The sequence below is a fragment of the Oenanthe melanoleuca genome, chromosome 7 (assembly GCF_029582105.1).
Source record: "Oenanthe melanoleuca isolate GR-GAL-2019-014 chromosome 7, OMel1.0, whole genome shotgun sequence".
Lineage (NCBI taxonomy): Eukaryota > Metazoa > Chordata > Aves > Passeriformes > Muscicapidae > Oenanthe > Oenanthe melanoleuca.
Window position 1 is genome coordinate 20,837,687 of NC_079341.1, and position 19,742 is coordinate 20,857,428.

At 47.7% G+C, this 19,742-nt stretch overlaps 1 protein-coding gene across 1 annotated transcript; it reads right to left on the reverse strand.

The window, feature by feature from the left end:
- Positions 1–10,261: 10,261 nt before the first annotated feature.
- On the reverse strand, positions 10,262–18,079 carry TBR1 (T-box brain transcription factor 1). The gene is made up of 6 exons (XM_056496822.1): positions 17,264–18,079; positions 16,629–16,783; positions 16,177–16,298; positions 15,686–15,844; positions 14,794–14,855; positions 10,262–12,673 (listed from the first exon to the last, which is right to left on the reverse strand). The coding sequence occupies exons 1-6, from the start codon at positions 17,953–17,955 to the stop codon at positions 11,830–11,832; spliced, it is 2,034 nt and encodes a 677-aa protein (XP_056352797.1). The 5' UTR covers positions 17,956–18,079; the 3' UTR covers positions 10,262–11,829.
- Between the last annotated feature and the right edge of the window lie 1,663 nt (positions 18,080–19,742).

Genomic DNA, 19,742 nt, shown 5'->3' on the forward strand with positions numbered 1-19,742 from the left:
TAGATGTTGCACATGTTTAATAGTTGGGTTTTAAAAGATAAATTTAAGTTAAAGAAAGAGCTAAAAAATTAATTGTAAGAAGCATACTTACCAACATCTTAGTTAATTGAAGTGTGTTTTGGGGCTGTCTTGTGGAGACCCAGGATTTGGGCTCAATGGTCATTGTGGGTCCCCTCCAACTGAGGATATTCTATGATTCTGTGATTCCTAAGTAGCTGCTATTAGACCAACAGGTCACTTTGTTACTGGAATGTCTTCTTTCAAGACCCATCATACACATCCAGAAATAAAAAGATGTGAATACATTTATGTATGACAAAGTAGAAGGTGTGTGCTAACAAACCCTCTCTCAAAGAAGAGAGAAATACAAGTGTTTAACAGTGTGCAGGAATTAAAATCTTCAGCTCCAGGAGCAACCCCTGTCTTTCTCTAAAGTGCAAGGTCCCATGTGTGTAATCACTAACCAATAACCTTGGTAGAGGACAACAGACAAAAGATTTTGATAGAAGACTGTGGCTTGTGCTAGTTATGATTGGTCTCTCCTTTTGTAATTCTTTTTCTACCAACCCAGCTCATCAATTACCCTGTGCTATAGCATTTTCTTTCTCACATTTCAGACTATACCAGCTCCTTTTTTTAGAAAAATAATTATATTATTTTGCTGTGTTAGATTTAGGATCTTTCCTTGCCGATAAGGCGAGGAATGTATTGATTCAGCATATTTTCAGTCTTAGGCCCCTAGCAGACTCTGAATTATTTACTCCTTAGATATCAGCACATCAGCTAGGCTTCAAAATACCTAATGACTTCTTTGGTCAATCCACAATAGGAGCTTGGCTTCTCACACATCTTGTTGGAATTGTTTTTTTCAGAGGTTTTTCACAGCACCTAAATTCAGTCTGACACCAGTCACAAAGATCCTCTTTACAATTGCATTGTCATTGTGGCTTTACTATCATGTGCCCTCTGCAGTAAGGTATTACCACATAAATACAAAAGATACACAATTCTCAAAAGTACTAGCACAGAGCTAACTTTAGAGATAAGTTGACCTTATTAATGAATTCTGAAGGAATGTGCATATGTAGCAAATATCTTCTATTAGTAGGTGCCACAACAAAAACCCTTAACTAAAATTATCTTAAGATAATATCACCTCTATACAAGGAGCTAGCAGAAAAGTGATAGACAACAGACTTTAAGAAACCAGTCTGGTTTTCTGACTCATGCTAGGAAAGTCTGTAATTTAAGATTTGGAGGTCAAAACCTGCTCCACACCAGGTGTTTTATCAGTGCTCCAGAAGAATCTTCCAGTGAAAGCCAATTGCATGTGAGCAGGTTTAAAACATCACTTGGAGCGTCCTGCTGTACAGAATCACAGAATCATCAAGGTTGTAACAAACCTTCAAGATCATCTGCTGCAACCACCATAATCACTCCTAAACCATATCCCCAAGTGCCACATCCAGACTCCCCTTGAACATTTCCGAAAAGAACTCTACCGCCTCCCTGGGAGACTTATTCCAATGCCTAACCACTCTTTCAGTGAATTTTTTTGCTGATATCTAATCTGAACTTTCCCCCATGCAAAGGCCATTTGAGAAAAAGGCTCATCCTTTTGCTTGAAACATGGCAGAAGAGACCAAACCCCACCTCACTAACACCTCCTTTCAGGCAGTTGTAGAGAGAACTCTGCAGATGAAGTATTTTTCAAAAAATAAACAAAAATGTTCAATGATATTGAAAAGACAGCAATAGTAAGGGTTTCATGTGGGAATAAATTATAATTTAACTTCATTAAATACCCCAGAATCTCTGGAAATGTCTGGTTTAGAAATCATTAACCAGAAACATAAGTTCAAACTTGAAGAAATAGTCAAAGTGTGATAGGGAGAAGATGGATGGACACTGACAGGAGGTGTTCAATAGCACACAATTACCAGCGTGCTTCTATTATAAACCAAGAAAAATATGGGGAAATTTAAAACTCTGACTAGTAAAATCCTTCATGCATTCAAGGCATGCTTTGGCTTTGGTGTACACACAGGTACTATAGAATGAAACACTAAACATGAGAGGGAGCTGCTGGAGAAAGCAATGTCTTCAAAGCCTGAGCCATGGAGAACCAAACACCTCTGCCAACTAACTTCGAAGCGGAGCCTGAGCCAACACTTCTGTAAAGACAGGGTGAGCACTGAAAACTTGTAGCATATGCTGCTATTTACATAACTAATTGTAGCATGCACAGTCAAAAAACAGCCTCTAGCTTTAGCATATACATGCAAAATAATTGATTTTATTATGTACAGAAAATTAGAAGCTGTCAGAAACAAAGCCACCAGTAACAGCCGCGAGGAAGAATTTCGAAGTTTCATCGCCTAGATTGCAGAGGCTAGTCTTCACACAGTTGTGAGGTTTACAGCTAGAATATAAATCTAGACAAGATTCAGTGACAGCTGATACCCTATCCAAGCTTTCGGTAAAACTGACATACACACACCATAGACTGATGGTGGAGGCATTCAAGAAAAATATTCCCAGTCTCAGACTAGCTGTGGTTTGTCATTGCAGGCATTGTAATACAAGATTACTCTTTGCAAAGGATGTTGCAAATGTAATTATAACCACCTAATCTTACACAAAATAAAAAGGAAGAAAAATATGATGGCATGGAATAAAAACACTAGCTGAGTTGCTCCCGAATCTCTGATTAATAATCAGAAGACACCAAGATGGGGAAAACACGGAAGAAAAAGCTGCATTACACCGACTATTTCTCTATGAGAAAAAAAGCCCGAAGCAAAAAACATAAACCTCAGTATTTCTCAGGCAAAACAGCACATATGTATAACCAAAAAAATATGCATAATAGTTATAGAAATATTTATTCAGAAATAATATTATTTGAGACAATATTTAATCTTATCGATTAGTTTTGTATTGGCTTAACATGGCACACTTTTTTGCAATTACAATTGCACATTTTTACAATTTTGCAATTAGACTGGATGTCAATTTTTACATGTTTAAACATTTTTATAAAATAATAAATTTTAAGTAGGTTATTCCAAGATATCCTCTTGCCAGTAACCTTTAAAAATGGTATTAAAATTCTAATATTTTTTTAGTCAAAAAGCTTTTACAAATCAAAGTTAGATCAGCAGAGGCCCCATAAATTATAATGCAACACCCATAAAAATAGGACTTCACCTGTTACATGCTGCTGAAGAAAAAACTCAGAAATGGACACTGATTATACAACTACAAATGCTAAAAATGTTTTACATTGTAGATTCTTATGAAACATGTCATGTTAAATGTTTCATATGAGGTAAATCCTTTACAATCACAAGAAAATTAATGTAAATGTAAAATTTAGGAGTTTGGGTACAAAAGAAAGCAGCCTTCCATGGATCTCCCTCCTCTTCAGTAATCCTGAGCGAGGCTTTCCTGGTTTTAGCATCCTCCACAGAAGGAGTTGCAGGAGAAAGCTCTGCTCTGCACGCTCTGGTTCTAAGCACTACAAGCCTTGGAAGAGCCAGTGAAGTGCTCCCCGGTAAAGAAAAGGTTGGTGGAGAGAAAGGCAGGGTCTGGAGCTCCTGGGAAGCTTTGGAGATCTACCAGGGGAAAATACTTGGAGATACTGGTGTGTGTGCATCATCTTGGGGCTCTGCTGCTTCAGCACCCAGGAATTCAGCGATCGCATGCGTTATCCTAGGCAGCTCCGAGAGAGCGGGTTTGGGGCTGGAGAGGAGCCCATCTCCTACCTGCCTGTGAAAGGGATCACCAGCTTCCTGCTGTCCTGCCCTTGCACCCACCAGCCTGGCAGCCTTTCCCATGCAATAGCACCATCACCATCCAAGTGACTTCAGAGAGCTGAGCTGACAGCAAAACAACCCTCGTGAAAAGGGTTGAGTACACAGAACTACACTTCAAATCTCCTAGATCCTTATCCTGAGGCAACTGTAGATATTAAAACAAAGTCAAAATTAAATATAGCTTCTGCTTAGCACATTGTGTATTTAGCACAGGCATTGCCCTTGCCCCTCTATAACTGGGAAATGTGACCGCAGTGACAGAACTGCATTTTAATTACCAGGAAGAAAAAACCACCCCAAAACCCACAACAGAGAATACTGCCAAAGCAGAGGAGACTTGGGCCCTGATCCTACAAAGACTTATGTGCACATATACACTGAACTTTAGACTGTTACAGGACAATCATTTGTGTTGTTTCTCCAGTTACAGTGTATTTGAAAAATAAATATATACCGGTAGTGGACTACTTTGGGGTTTGGCCTTTTAGGCTACATCTGACTAAATGGCCTATGGGGCAATAGAGTCCTGAAGAAATCTTTCATTCACATCCCATTAAGATAAATTACATTCATTTTCATAGGGCCATATTTTATTTCTGCCATTATATTTCACATTACTTTAGTTTACATCTGCTTATACAAATGAATCAGTTTTAAATGAATCCGATTTAAAAAAAACATGATTTAAAAATAATTTCTATTTATATAGTGATGAGAAAGAAGTTATAAGTGAACAGTATATGGAAATATTGCAACTAAAATACTGAAGTATTTAAAAATACAATACTAAATGTTAACATCAGAGGGGATTTTAGTATTTAAAACAAAGGAAAAAATGAGCTAGACTAGATAATACTTCAAAGAAGGTGAAAAGGATTTGGGCATTACAAAATCCTAAACATTTATAAGAACTATTGAAATATCTGGTTAACTCCTTTCCATTCAATTTCTGAATAATACTTTTATATTAAAAGAATGTAGCTGGCCTAAACATTACCCCCAGAAGGGGGCAAGCTCTTGTATTATGCACACCTAACAAATTGCTTTTGATTCAAACATTAAGACAATTAAATCATCAGAATCTATCTTGACAATAAACAGAAAGGGAGTTTCAATTATTCTTACAATCTAAACAGTGAAAAACAAAAATATAATATATTTATTGATGTTTTTATAGCTATTTTACCACGGGAGAAACAAATTTGTATATCAGTTTGTGCATCAATTAGTACTTGGTCCTATTCTTTCCATCAAGAAGCACCTGCTTTGGATAGTGTCTAAATCAAGAGGAGAAAAATCAGATTGTTTCAATACACAGCAGCCTTGCACCACTGAAGCCCATGAAATGACATAACTGTACATCAGCTGAGGATTTAATACATGCTATTCTGACCCCAAATCTGCAACAAATGCCATCCTCAATTCATAACTGAAATAACTGCTCGATAATGTGCCCAAGAATAAAATTAAAAAGTATGAAAGCCATTTAGATCCATAAGCACTGGAGATTTTTCAGGGAGATTTTCATAATTTCTAAACACAGGTGACTAAACCCCTTGGAGATTTTTGAAGTGTCCTTACACTCATCGCTGATGCACGATGGGCTCCATGGGAATGTCAGGATCCGACGATAGAATGCAAAGCCCTTTACCTCTTCCTCAATACCCTGCATCTAATCCAAGGGAAAGGCTCCTTCTCCCAATGTAAGAGTAAACTGAGCTTCCAGGAGAGAGCTTACACAAAAAAGTAACACCTTTGTACAAGCCCCTCATGCTTTAGAAGCCCAGTGGGAGAGCAGTGGGGATGCGGGGGGATGCAGTGTGAGGAGTGGCTCTTCCTCTGTGCCACCACAGATCTCGGGCAGAGGCGATCTACGGCAGAGCAAGAGGCAAGACAGGAGCTGCTCCTGCCAGGCCCTCGAGTGGACTTCCCAGACAATGCAGCATGAGCCACAACTTGCCCCGGGGCCAGAGAGCAGCCACCATATTCCTGCAGTGTCTCCAGCAGGAGTCTGGGACTGAAGGGTGAGAGAGCAACACCGATATTTTGAGTTGGAAGCCCAAAATGTGACAGCAAAGGTTTCCACGAAGGGAAATAAGCTTTAATCAGGGTGTTGATCAATCATAAAATACATTTTTTAACTTACATTTATGATTTCAGTTTAATTCTTAGTGGGTGGGTGGGTGTCTTCGTCTAAACTAGGACATTTTTCAGCAGCATAAAATTTCCCTCAACTCAAAATAACCATGTTGCTCTTTCACCCTTCAGCCCCAGACCATTATCTGCTTTCTAGATAAACAAAAGCAGCCAATGTGGTACTAAATATGGATGAAGCTTGCTTACAAAACTGAGTTCCATAGCATAGCCCACAGAAATTAACATGACTTTAGAAAGTTTAATTTATGTGCCAGTGCCATCAGTTAAAAAAAAATTACCCAAACAAGCCAAAAAATTGTATTTCGAATGACTGAAGTGGGAGCTTGGATGATGTTCTTTGGTAACTCATCAATGCTTCTGCTATATTAAAAAAAAAATCAAATTATTAAGTGTATCCTAAATCAGTCAGTCACTTCAAGGTACACGACTATCACAATTATTGAAAAAGGCCTTGATCCTGAAAACATTTATGTCTGTGAATTTTTAGACAAGTGAATAGTCTTTGTAGGACTGACCTCCTACTTTACGTTGTTCACACATATGAACTTGTATGCACGATCAGAGACTGAGGCAGAAATACACATTTACAAGCTATCAACATTTTACCTAAAATGTCTCTTAAAACAGATTCAAAGTCATTACCAGCTGTTTCTTATTTAAAGCTTAATATCCATGTAATAGTATAGGCAGTTTTACACAGAAGTATCTGAAGTTTTTAATCCTTTTTGCCTTCGGTTAAAAAAAAAATTGGCCTAAAAAGTCATCTTAAGTCCAAGAAGATCGCTCATACTAATATCAGCCCCTTAGAATTAGAAGCACTCCAACTCTGACAAATCACAGTGATAGCATAAATAAAACATCACAGGTTTTATTGTGTAATATATTTTATAAGGTCAAAAGCTACATCTAATAAGCAATGGCAGCCTTGGATTCCAATGGATTCATACTTATTCTACATCCAAGAAGTAAAATATTACATATGCTCAAAATTTTAAGAGTTATGTATCCACAAATATTACAAAGAGTATCTGTTTTTTTCAGACACAAGTATTTGAACAAATGGACTTCAAGGAACCACGCTCTGAAATAAGAGATGCTTTTGTTTGCACTTCCAGATTAATACACGTTCTGATAAAAGCAGGAAATGTTACCCGTGAGCTGTGCGGCTCTCTAGACCTACCACAAATACATTATCTGGAAAAAGCTGGGTGCTGAATGCAAACAGTCTGCTGCTTCCCTCTACTTATCACTCTGCTGTTTCAATATTTTTTTTCTTTGACTTTGCCCCCGTATCTTAGCAAGTGACACATTCCCTAGTGAAAGCCACATTTATGGCAAGTTTTAATACTTGGAATGAAAACTTGTGTCCATTTTGCACAGAAAGTACCTGGAAAGTGTACTTTCAGCAAAATCCTTTCTTTCTGCTTTTCCCAATACACACACATTCTTTTTTTGTATCACAGAGATTTTAAAATTGTCCTATGAAATTTAAATAAGATTTCCAAAAACAGTAAACCCTTTTTACAGGGAAAAATCAGAGCATTTCCAGTTGACAAAGTAATTTGCGAGGGACATGCAAAGCACCTGAAAAAACAGACTGCAATGAAAACCACTTTAACTATAGCAACAGCACTCACTGCATAATGTTAAAAGGAAAATTATGCAATTAGGTCTCTTATCAGACTTATGAAAATTCAGATTATGCCATTTGGGGGAATAAAAAAAAAGAAAAATTGTTGTTCACCACATCTCCCTTGAGCACTACCTAGGGGAGGGGAGTGATGACCAGACAGTGAAAATTAAGAAGAACGTGTCCCACCTTACGCCTATTCTGCCAATCTGTCGCAGTTGTTCTTCTAGCTCCATAGGTTTGCATGATTCTTTTTCCCTAATTTTTTCTTTTTTTTTTCTTTTTTTTTTTTTCTTTTTTTTTTTTTTTTGTGCTGACAAGTAATACAAGACAGATTCTTGCCTTCTTAGGATCTTGCAATCTAGTTTAGACATAGCACGTCAAGTGGTGATGAAAGAAGGTTAGGGTGGGTTTGAAAAGATGAGGATTCCAACAGTAAACGATGCAGAGACATCAGTTTGGTAATGTACACATGTTTTGCATGATTCATTGGACCAAAATGGCCAAAGGAACTTAAAAACCTGTCAAAGGCATCTTTACCTCTGACCTACCTAGTCATCCATCTGCTTCCTCATACTGTCAATCAAAACCCTCCCATCCTTATCACTATTCTATTACACACATTTTCCACAACCATTTCTCCTCCAGCTCTTAAAAAATATCTTAGCAAACATTTCAATCAGTCATTAAAAACCTTGTTAAAATATGCAATGTGTCATCAAATATGCATAGCGTACTCGTGCAAAATCTGTAGAGCGTAAATCACTGTATTACATTTGATATAGTATTAATGTGAAACATCATAGAAAGTATTACCAATAGGAATTTTGAATTACATTCTACAGATTGAAACTTGATTTTGTGTTATATTAAATAGAGGAAGGGCAATCGAATAGATTATTTAACGCAATAATTAAATTAAAACCCATTCAGCATGCCTAGAACAAACTACATATCAAATTCATGCAACTAATTGCTGTTCTAACAAATTCGTACATGGGGGTTTGCTTCAACTAAACTGCACGGGCTTCAATTTAATCACAACGGGTCAAAACCCGCACACTCGCTCCTCGGTGAACACAAATAATTTAACGGGTCAGTAAACGTATGTTTAGCAGATATATAGGTGCACCTTTAAAATTAATATTCTAAAAAATGATAGTAGTAATAAAGTGACCTACCGACAGGAAATAGCCTGTTTAACTTCTGCAGCCCTTATCTCTTCCAGTCTCTTGCACAAATAGTTATGGAATTATCCTGTCGAAATAGTTATGGAATAACATCAACCACTCACGCACAGGAAAGAATTTTGTTCAGACCTGTCACACGTTACGCATTTATTCCAGACCCGCTGGCTAACCCCCGCTATACATAAATATAAATAAAACCTGGCGGAAGCGCCCTGAGGAGCGGTGTGCCGGGGTGCCTGCCCGGCGGGCACAGCCCCGGCACGGCGGGCAGAGGGAGGCGGGCGGGGGGCCTGGGGCCGCTCCCTTTCCCTGTCGGGGGGCAGCGCAGCGGGACTGGCAGCCCCGGGGACAGAAGGGGACGGTTTTGCCGGCGAGAGGGGGAAGGAGGGCCAGGAAGGTGCCATGGGTTATTTAGGGAGCGGGCTGCCCCGGGGAAGGCGCCGCTGAGGGGCAGCGGGCCCGCCGGAGGCGGAGAGGAGCGGGCGCTGCGCGGGGGGACGCGTGCGGCGCCCCGGCCCCCGCCGCTCGGGGACAGGCGGCCGGGGAAAGGCGAGACCGCCCGCGCCTCTCCGAGGGGCGGCCCGGGGGCACTGTCCCCACGGCCCCGCTCCGGTGGGGTCCCGGGGCAGGGCCCTGAGCCCGACGGCACCGCTCGGGCACCGCTCCCCGCAGCCGGGTCCGCGGAGCGCTGGGTGCGCAAGGCCCCGCTCGGGCCCCTCACCTTGGCGGGGGTGGAGGGGAGAGAACGCAGTTGGGGTGCTCAGGTGCCCGCCGACAACACTGCGGCAGGACCCAATACCTCTGACGGCTCCACACCTCCTGACCGCGGAACCCAGAGCAAACCCGGCCTGCTACCCGCCAGCCCTGCGGACTCGTCCGCGCAGGTGCCTGTGCTAAAACCCACAGGTGGTTGTCTCAAAGGGGGCCGAGGGGAGGCAGCGCTGCAGGAGCGGGGGCTCCGCTCCCCCGAAAGGGCGCCCGCCTTGGGGGCACTGCGGGGCCCCGCCGGGGCAGCGCCCGCCCTGGAAGGCGAGGGGAGGCTGCGGGCGGGCAGCGCTGCGTCCCTCGCCTCTGCTCCGCCAGCGATGGCACCCCCGCCCCGCGCCGGGCACCTCTCCCGCCTGCAAAGTGCTGTCAGGGTTTTTAAGCGTCGAACACCGGGATAATTATAAACGTCTCAAAACCGACGGGGTTTCATCTCCCTCTTTCACCGGCTGCAAACCTCCACGCTTGGCTACGCGGTGTAAGCACTGTCCCCTACGCTCTTCCACTCCCCCAAAAAAAGAACAAACGCGGGGCAAGCGGACCGGCTCCGTGAGGGAGAGCAGCGGCGGGACTCCCGCTCCAGAGCCCCGCGGCGGGCCGGGAGCGGGTGAGACCTCCAGCCTCTTCCCGCTGTCCCGCCCGATCCCTTACTTGCAAATCGGCGAAGTGCTTTTTCCAACACGACCTTAACATTTTGCCAGGTTTATTTTACTTGTTATACACAGACGATACAAACGGGCAAAAACCGAAACATTTCTCAATGGAGCATGTACTGGTATAAATTATTCAGTTCCACAGACGTAACAGAACAAATATAAAAATCACAACATTCGATTTACAGAAGAGTCAAAAATATACACACGTTTATGACCCTGAATTTCTATTAGGAAATTTCCTCGTCGAGTGTAATCTAGACTGAATATTTAGCCCGATGCATATTTCAGTTCGTAATCGGTTTTTTTTTTTCTTCCATATAAAAATGCGTTAATTGTATAGATTTGCTACTCAAAATTCGAAGACTTATTATTCTGCTTCGCCGGGGGGGGAGTCCTGGAGGGATATTACTTCTCCTTCAATAGTATAATAAGAGGTTTACAAGAATGATCACTCTTTCTTTCGATGTGCATTTGATTCCCCAGGAAGTCAGATCTCGGTTAGCTACTTTATGAAAAAGTCAATTCCAAAACTAAATGCAGTAAAATATACAACTCACAACTCATCTTCACTGGACTACACTATTGTTACCAACAATTCAGTCGTCTATATCTTTTTTCTTTTTTTTTTTTTTTCTTTTTTTTTTTTTTTTTTTAAGATTATTCATTACAAAGATTTACAGCAATATAAAGAAAGAGGGGGGGAACTGCAAAGAAATTTGAAAATAGTTTGTTAGCATATTTGGCACCTGCGGGGACCAGTAATGGATTTGGCACTTGGGGGCAAGGGAAGGGCGATTCCACAAAAATAATAATATTGCTGATCTCGAGCTATTCCTTTCAAAGAAAAATAAGAGGCAGTTAATTTTGGTTCCAGAAGGCGTTATGCTCCTTTAATCGACTTTCCTACGAGACGTATTTCTGTTCTTTTGAAGGGAAAGCTATGCTATTCCTTAGCTGTGTTAGCCCAGGGCACCACGTAATTATTTCATGCGAGGAATTGGAGAGAAAGTGAGAAACCCATTACTCGCTGCTACAGCTATGGACCACTGACATTTCCAGAGGCATTTAGGAAGAGTGTTTACCTGGGGAGGGGCACGAGGAAGAGGGAGCAAAGAGCGGGGGATGGGGTAAAGAAATTTAAACAGGATCTAAGTTTTGTGACTTAACAATGAAAACAAAACAAAAAAAAAATTCGAAACAAATAATAAATAAACTGAACCGAAGTAAAGTAATCTGTTACAATAAAATAAATACTATGTACAGGCATTTCACAGGCTGTTTTCCCCACTATTACTGTTTCCCCTAGAATCCATCCGTGGTAAAAGGAAGGAAGCGCTGTACGGTTTGAGAGTCTAAGCATCCTACTGATCAGTGGGTTTCGGTGCGGCAGTGCCCCCCGCGCCCCCGGGGCGCCGCCGGACCGGACCGGGCGGGCGGGGAGCGGGGCGGGGAGGCGGCGGCGGGGCCGCTGCTCAGCCTGCCTGCCTCCCTGCCGGGCCGGGCCGGGCCGGGCCGGGCCGGGCCGGGGCACGGATGGGACAGCTAGGGGCGGGGGTCAGTGCGCTAACGCGGAGGAGTTATTGTGCAAAAGGACGGCGGGCCGGCGGCCGCGCCTAGCTGTGCGAGTAGAAGCCGTAATAGCCGATGTCCTTGGCGCAGGTCTTTTCGCAGTCCCGCTGGGTAAGCACCTCGCTCTTGAGGGGCGAGGAGCTCTCGGACACCGGGGTGTCCGAGGGGGAGATCCGCCTCCTTTTGGCCTGCTCGTAAATCCCAGAATCGGAGGAATCGATGGATTTAATAGACGACGGCGTCTCGATCCAGCTGGAGTCGGATAAATCTTTGGGCTTGGAGTCCTCGGCGCCCGGCAAGGGGGACCGCTCGGGGGCCAGGCTCTCCGCCTCCTCCCCCAGGTAGGGGTTGCCGGCGGCCATGCGCGCCGCCGCCGCGCTGTTGGGCCAGCAGGAGAGCACGGAGCCCGACTTGCTGCAGTACTGCGGGGGGCTGCGGGCCCCCCAGCCCGAGGGGTCGGCATAGTAGCCCAGCGGCCGCCCGGCGCAGCCGGCCGCCTGCAGCGGCAGCGCCTTGACGCCCGCGGCCGCGTAGGACAGCAGCGTGGCCGCGTTGCCGGCGAAGTCGGTGGCCGTGTCGTAGGCGGAGGCGGCGAAGTCGAGGCGGTTGTTGGCGGGGGCGACGAACCAGCGCTGCGGCGAGGGGGCCCCCGGGTCCTCGGCTTGCTGTGGGGAGAGCAGCCCGTTGGTGTGGGGCACGCTGCGGTCGGCGCCGGGCCCCGGGCCGGCTCCTGCCCCGGGGTGGAAGCGGGACTTGGCGTAGTTACTCACGAACTGGTCCTGGAGGAAGGAGCCGGCCATGGCGTAGCGGGCCCCGGGCACGATCTGAGAGCGGGGCGAGTCGTTGGGAGAAGGCGTCAGGCGGTCCATGTCGCAGCCCGTGTAGATCCTGCCCAAGAGAAGGGGAGAGAGCTGGGTGTCCGCCGCAGCCCGGCGCCCTCCTCGGCGCGGCCCCCGGCCGAACGCGGCCCTCGGGGGACGAACGGGACGGCGCCGTCCCAGCGCGCTCCGGCCCGGCCCGGGAGCCTGCGCTCCTCGCCGGGCTTGGCCTCCGGCATCAGCAGCGCCGAGGGCCTTTAACAGGGAACAGGAAAGACGGGGGCAAGCATGGAGAACGGGGGCAAGCATGGAGAACAAATCTTTCTGAACCGGCTGGACACTCTTTGGCGGGCTGAGATCCCTCTCTCCGATCCGAACCCATAACCCAAAGGCGTGGAATCCCGCGCGGTAACACGTTGACCGGTCCCACCACATGCGCAACAGGCAGCCCGGTCACTTGCCGCGAACAGCATGAGTGGCAGACTACGGAATTCTATCGGCTGTTTAACACTTATTATTGGGAGTCACAGACGAACCATCAACATTTTACTGAGTTTAAATTAAGCTAATCTTTAAACACCTACTGTAGGAAATGTAAAGCCAGACACTTCCAGTGTTCCATGCTTGGCCTATATATAATTCTCTCATGCTGGGCTGCAATTTGCGATTATAAAAACTTTAATGGATGAATAACTACTATCTGTATTTAATTCAGGCTAAAACTGTGCTTTAATTAACCCTCCACGCCTCCTGGAATTTCTTATCCAAAATAAACTTGGCCCTTAAACAAATTCAACGTGCTAGACAACATTGAAGCTTCCCCCTCCCCCCGTCTCCTTTCAAGTGACGCCCTATAAAGTTTTTTTCCTATCAAAAAGGGAAAAGCACTTTTGGCTGGGGCCGAAGGCCACGCAGCCGTTCCCAAGGCCGCATATACTCTCGCAGAGCTCCCGGAGAGCGGGCAGGCTCGGCTGCGCCCTCCGTGGCACCAGGGACAGCCGCTGCCCTCCCGGTGGCGGACCTGCTCCCCGCCACAGCCTCGGCGACCTCCGCCCCTGGGGGAGAGCGACCGCACCACAAGCTGCTCCCTGGGGAGAGCTGCAGCTCGGCCCCGGGCCCCTCTCGCACCAGTTCAGCTCTCGGCATCCTTTCCAGCCTTGCCCTGGAAGCCTGCTGCTGGTGGCTGCTGGACCGCGGTCCAGCGGAGAGGCTGAAGCGGGCGCTTAAGATACGCACAGAATGAGGCCCTCGAGGCCAGGTGAGGCCGCTCCCCGCACAGTTGGGAGAGGAAAAATCTTTCTTCCTCAAAGCCGGGGGCCCGCTCCACAGACCAGAGCTTGCAGAGGGACAGGTGACATCCCTGTCGTCTGCTCCTCCGGGTGTACGGGCAGCCCTGCGGCCGCCACCTCCCGCTGCCCCAAGCTGGGCAGGGGGATGCCCGGCGGATCGTAGACCGGGCTGGAGGAAGCCTGTCTGCAGGGCCTGCAGGCCGGGATACCCCCAGGTTTGTCCCGAGGGCCGCGAAAGGCGGCGGCGGGGCCCGAGCGTGGATGCCGGCCCGGAGGCGCAGTCGGAGGGGCACCAGCCGCCTGGGGCCCGGGGGTCAAGGCTGGGGGTCAGACCTCGGAGGCGGACGGGCAGGGGCACAACGGGGACAAACCGCGATTAAAACTTCAGAGGCTTTAGCTCCACCCAGGAGGGAAAAGGGGGAAGAAAAAAAAAATTCAACCCCGACGAAGAATAAAACGAGACGAAGACATTTCCATCCAGACCCCAGCTCTGCGGACCTCGCAATGATGCAGACCTGGCGGTCTGCCGGGGACTGAGCCCCTGCTGCTCGGGTGCTTCTTTCGGAGCCCTTACACGCAAGTAAAACGGAAGCTTGGAAAGAGGCGCCAAGATATGTGCCAGGAAAAACCAACAACAAAACCGCCGCAAGTGCCAAAGCGAGCTGCGGACTCAGGTGCGGGCAGCGCGGCCCCGGACGCGGGAGCGGCCCCAGGACTGCGCAGGGCCCTGCCGCAGGAACAGCCCCTGAGCGGCAGCGGGCGTGTGCTTCCCCCGGAGGGCTCTGGAAAAGCCTGACATTACACATCTCCGTGTGAAATGAGCCAGCCCTCATCCTAAATCTCCCCCCTTTGACATGTGTGTGCAGCCGGCAGAAGGGTAGTAAAAATCCGGTTTACTTACGTGTCATAATTGTCTCGGAATCCTTTTGCGAAAGGGTTGTGATCTATTTTCAGCTGTGTGATCTAGGGAAAGAGAGGAGCAGAGCACACGTTGTGAAAGCCTGAAAAATACACTCCACTGCAGCCAACACGTTTTTAAAGGACCAAGCTTTACTCTACTCTACTCAATCATACTGCCTTTAAAATGTGAAAAATAAGCTCTGGCATACTTATAGACATCACAGCCTAATTTTAAGATTTACGTTGTTGTAAAAAGTACGAAAAAAAATCAGTATTTAACCCGTATTTTGAAACGTGTTCAGCATTCCTAGTGCACAGTATGAATATACTGAAATCCAGAAATTAGGCAAAACGTACCGCAGAACAGTAACTAGGAGTTTGCATTTGCATCGAGCAAAATAATTAAAGCGAGAATGCGGACTGAACATATGTCATTTGAAAAGGGGGCACCAGTCTGTAGCAAAGCCAGACCACTCCGAAACGCATCCAGGCATTAACGAGCTTTTAATTTGGGGAAGTTGCTCGGTCACCCCCGGCGCGATCAATGAGGATGTTAATTGATCTTTGCAGACTTAAAGATTAAGCTAACAGCTTAACGGCTAACTAAGCTGTTTCCGACTGGGAGATAAACGCCGCGGGCCAGCGACCAGCCCCGGGCGGAGGGGCAGCATCGCGCCCGTCCTGGCGGGGAGGGCGATGTCGCTGCAGGCGCCCGGAGCGGCTGAGGCTGCCCTCGGGATGGCCAAGGAGGGATGACACAAAGTGGGGACAGGGAGCCCCAGCTCCCGGCGCCAGAGACCCGGGGAGGGTGGGCAGCAGCCGGGCCGGCCCTGGTGGGCTGCCTTGCGGGGAGCGAGGGGACCGCGAGGGGAATAAACTAGGGAGCTCTTTACATCGGTGTTTTGGTAGGCGGTCACTGCAATGAACTGTGTCTCGGGGAACGTGAATGTCTGCACTCTGCCCGGCTGGTTGGTATCCTCCGTCCCGTCTTCGTTCACCTCCACCACATGCAAGCGAGGTTGGTACTTGTGAAGGGACTGCAAAACCACCATCTGTCAGGCATGGCAAAAGGAGGGAGGGGGACGCGGGGAGAAAAGAAAAATTAGAGCGAGAAGGATGAGGAGAGCGATGCCCGCCGGCCGCCGCCTCCCCGGGACTTCCCCGGCCGCACCGGACAGCGGTGTCAGCCTGGGCAACGCGCTCAGGGCCGATGAGGCCCGTGGTAAAATAAAATGGGAGGACTTTCTCACCGCCACCCCCCTTTTATTTTCACTTAACGACAGGATCTAAAGGAAAAAAAAAATTGCACGTCCTTTCGGAAACTGTAGGATTTTAACCGAAGAAATGAAAATAATTCTGGCAGCATCTGCGTTCCCCCACTGACCTGCCCGTTGTTGTTTGATGCTCCTTTATTGTTTGTAAGTTTTAGTTTCCCAAAGGAGATTTCCTGACGCATCCAGTGAGCTCCCGTGTTGGGGGAGTCGGGATGCATATACACCCGGTTTCCTAAGCAAAACAACAAAAAACACAACCACATCACAGTTCTCGCCTGTACCCCGGTTCTGTCGCTGCATCTGCACACAAGGGTGCAGGACCCCGTTAAGTAGCCAATATTTTACTGCCAAAACTCCCTTAATTTTAAACGAAAAGGATTAAAGCAGCTTTTTCCGAACACCTTTTATTTTCTCCTCCACCCTCCTTTTTTTTTCTTATTTTTTTAAAAACATCGTTGGCCCATTTGCGTTTAAGAAGTCGCCAGAGCCAGTCGGCAAAGGCATTAATTAATCATTCTCACCTACATATGTGTCGGGAAAAGTGTTAATTGGAGGAACTTGCCTTGTACATTGGTGTCCGCCTTGCCGCAAGGAACCCATTTGCCTCCCTGAAATCTCCAATGATTGGGATCCGCCAAAATTACATCCACAAAAATATTGTAGTGAGCCGTAGGGTCGAGACCAGAAATATTAAAGCTTAGGAAAGGGAACATGCGCCTATATAAAAAAAAAAAAAAAAAAAAAAAAAAAAAAAAAAAAAAAAGAAAAAGAAAAAAAAAAAAAAAAAAAAAAGGAAAAAAAAATAAAAAGAAAGAGAAGAAGGAAAGCACGCCACCGGTAGCGACAGGCACACGCGGAGCAACTAGCCGTTGTCTTTATCTTCACGGCTCCCGATAGCGACCGGGAAATAAAAATCAAAAGAAACCCCCTCCCCGGAGCGCCGAGCTTTCCGCGGGGAAGGGATGAGGGCAGCGGGCACGGGAACTTGCGGGGAAGATGGGAGGGCTGCCCCGGCGGGGACCGGCTCCGGCGAGGACCGACTCTGGCGGGGACCCGCACCGGAGCTCCCGGAGACCAGGGCAGGGGCCCCGGTGACGGGGGAACGGCTCCGCCGGGGCGGCGAGGGCTCCGGGCGGCTCCCCCGGCAAAGTCTGCGGCTCAGCCCCGACACCCAGAAAGGTCCGCGCGGTGGCTTACCTTCCCTGCTTCGTGATGATCATCTCCGTCTGGTGCCGGTGAAATTTCAGCCAGAGTGGCCTGTTGCACAGGTAGACCTGAGCCTTGCCGGGAACCAGCCCCGGCTGGGTGGAGGAGAACTGGTAGAAAGGTGCGCCTTGGTAGGAATGGCCATACTGCTGTGGGTAAGGGTAGCCCGCCGTGGGGTAGCCTTGCGGAGAAGAGTTGGACAGGAGGCTGTTATAAGCTCCGTTGGTGATCACAGGATGATGAGCCATGTAGCGGCTGGGGCTGGCGATGGAGAAGGCTGGGTGAGCAGGTCCATGCTGGCTGGGATAAGGGAACATGGTACTAGGAGCAGAGGCAGTAGACTGGGGCTGGCTGGACTGAGAGAGCAGATAGCGATCTGCAGCAGATCCATCGAAACTGTGACGAAGCTCAGAGACCCCGTCCAAGACGGGAGAGAGTTTATTTCTCTGGACGTCCCCTGGTGTGTCCTTGGAGTCAGGAAAATTGTCTGTATCTGACTGATTCGTCATCCCCCTGGTAATTTTTTTCAAAGGTGAACTTCTCTCCAGGTTGTCAGTGGTCGAGATAATGGGATGATCATGCAAGGCAAGCTCGGATCCGCCTGCATGTGGGTAACTGCTGCTCACATTGAGAAATTTCTTGGAGAGCATGATAGAGGGAGAAAGACAATGCTCCAGCTGCATAGCTCTAGCACCACAGTAATAACCCTTCAGTCCCTGGATCTGAAAGGGCTTCCTAGTATCAGAAGCTAGACATCCTGGGACCCACACTAGGCAGAAAGCACTTCATCTACCAAATGCTTCCCAAACGTTTGATTTACTTTTTTTTTTTTTTTTTTTTTTTTTTTTTTTTTTTTTTTTTTTCTCCCTTCCCAGGGAGAAGAGATTGGCCAATTGACACTATGCAGCAATCAGGAAAGACTCACTTTTGATCTTGCTGCTTGTGGAGAGGATGAAACGGCTTCTGCCATTGGTTAACCGCTGACAGTAATTTAATTAGATAGACATTAATTAGGATAATCACCTGGCTCCTGGTCGCGACGATCATGGCAAATTGAAGGAGATGATTTTATTGTGAGATAGAAGGAAGGGAAAGGGGGAAGGGAAGAGTGTGTTTGCTGTGAGAGCTCATTATTATGTGACCTTTCTAGCTTTTTTTTTTTTTGGTTTTTTTTTTTTGACTACGGCTGGAAAATAAATCCGAACCCCTGCGATTCCCCAAATATTGCGCGCGTGTACCCCACCTTTGTGCGTCAGGGAGGAGAGCGAGTCCTGGGCGCTTTGGGGAGCTTTGCGAGGGAGCGCGGGGCTGGGCGGCCGCTGCCCTCAGCTCACCCCCGCGGTTTGTCCCCAGCGGGGCGCAGTCCCTCTCGCCCAGCTCTTCTGAGCGATCCCCGGCGCATCGCCCCCACCCTTCCCACCCGTGCCTGCTTCGCGGGGGAAAATCCACCCGCTGACAGCGGCCGCGTATCATCTCTTTTAACTTCTGAAATAATCATAAGCCCGGCAGCCGAAGTGCCCTAATGTATTTGCCGCGATGTTTACGGGTTCTTTAGTAAATAAATATTTTATCTGGGAGCCGTAATGCCTGAGATTATCAGCAAAACAGCGTGGAAGGCGTCCACCTCCCCATCCTTCTCCGTATTTCTTTGCTCTCGGTGCCTGCTTTCCCTCAGTGACTCAGTCCGGCGGGCAGCTCTCGGGAGGGGCAGATTTTTGGAAGCACCCTTGCCAGGGGCCGCGGCCCGCCCCGGCCGCGGGGTCGACCGGAGCTGAGAAACGCAAACCATGCAGGCGCTGCGGCAGGAGCCGGCGGCATCCCGTGCGCGGGGGTCTCCGCGGGAGCCGCGGCCCGGGCTGCGCTGCCGGGCGCCGGGGGGCGGCGGGGCTGCCAGTGACCGAGGGACCGGCCGGCGGGTCCCGCGCTGGCCGCCGAGCCTCGGGCCCTTGAAAGCGGGACCCCCCAAGGGGCGAAGATGCGCCTCAAGAGTTCAGGGGGCCCACTCGCCACACCGCCTTTGCCAAGCACCAGTCTCAATTTCTCTTCCTAGGAAAGCCTGCCTCAGAGTTTAAAAGCACGGGGTTTGTTTTTCGGTTTGATGGGTTTTTTTTGACCGGGCAGGAGTTCTCCTGTTCCATTTTTCTTAGTGTTGTCCCCTTAGTGGTTTGGACTTCAGGTATTTCACAGACCACATCTCTTCCCAGGTGACATCAGCAGCCCACTTTAAATTTCACTGACAGATAATGCAGCCTGAACCACCACATAATAAAACCAAACCACTGCATAACTGCTTTAAGCCAGACTGAAACTTTGCAAACTCATTTCCAGAGAAGACTAGAACCAGGATGACTTGTCAGAATGTGTATTTCAATGCTCTCAAATCCCGTGGCCATTTATTTTTGTGTTGCTTAACCGTGAGCTACTTTGGTTATTTGGGATTTCATAGATGCCGACATACACACACTCTCTG

Coding starts and splice junctions, on each gene's coding strand:
- TBR1 (XM_056496822.1), bottom strand. CDS start 17,955: ATGCAGCTGGAGCATTGTCTTTCTCCCTCTATCATGCTCTCCAAGAAA. Junction 16,784..17,263: donor ATCATCACGAAGCAGGGAAG/GTAAGCCACCGC, acceptor TTTTTTATATAG/GCGCATGTTCCCTTTCCTAA. Junction 15,845..16,176: donor CATCAAACAACAACGGGCAG/GTCAGTGGGGGA, acceptor CATGCCTGACAG/ATGGTGGTTTTGCAGTCCCT.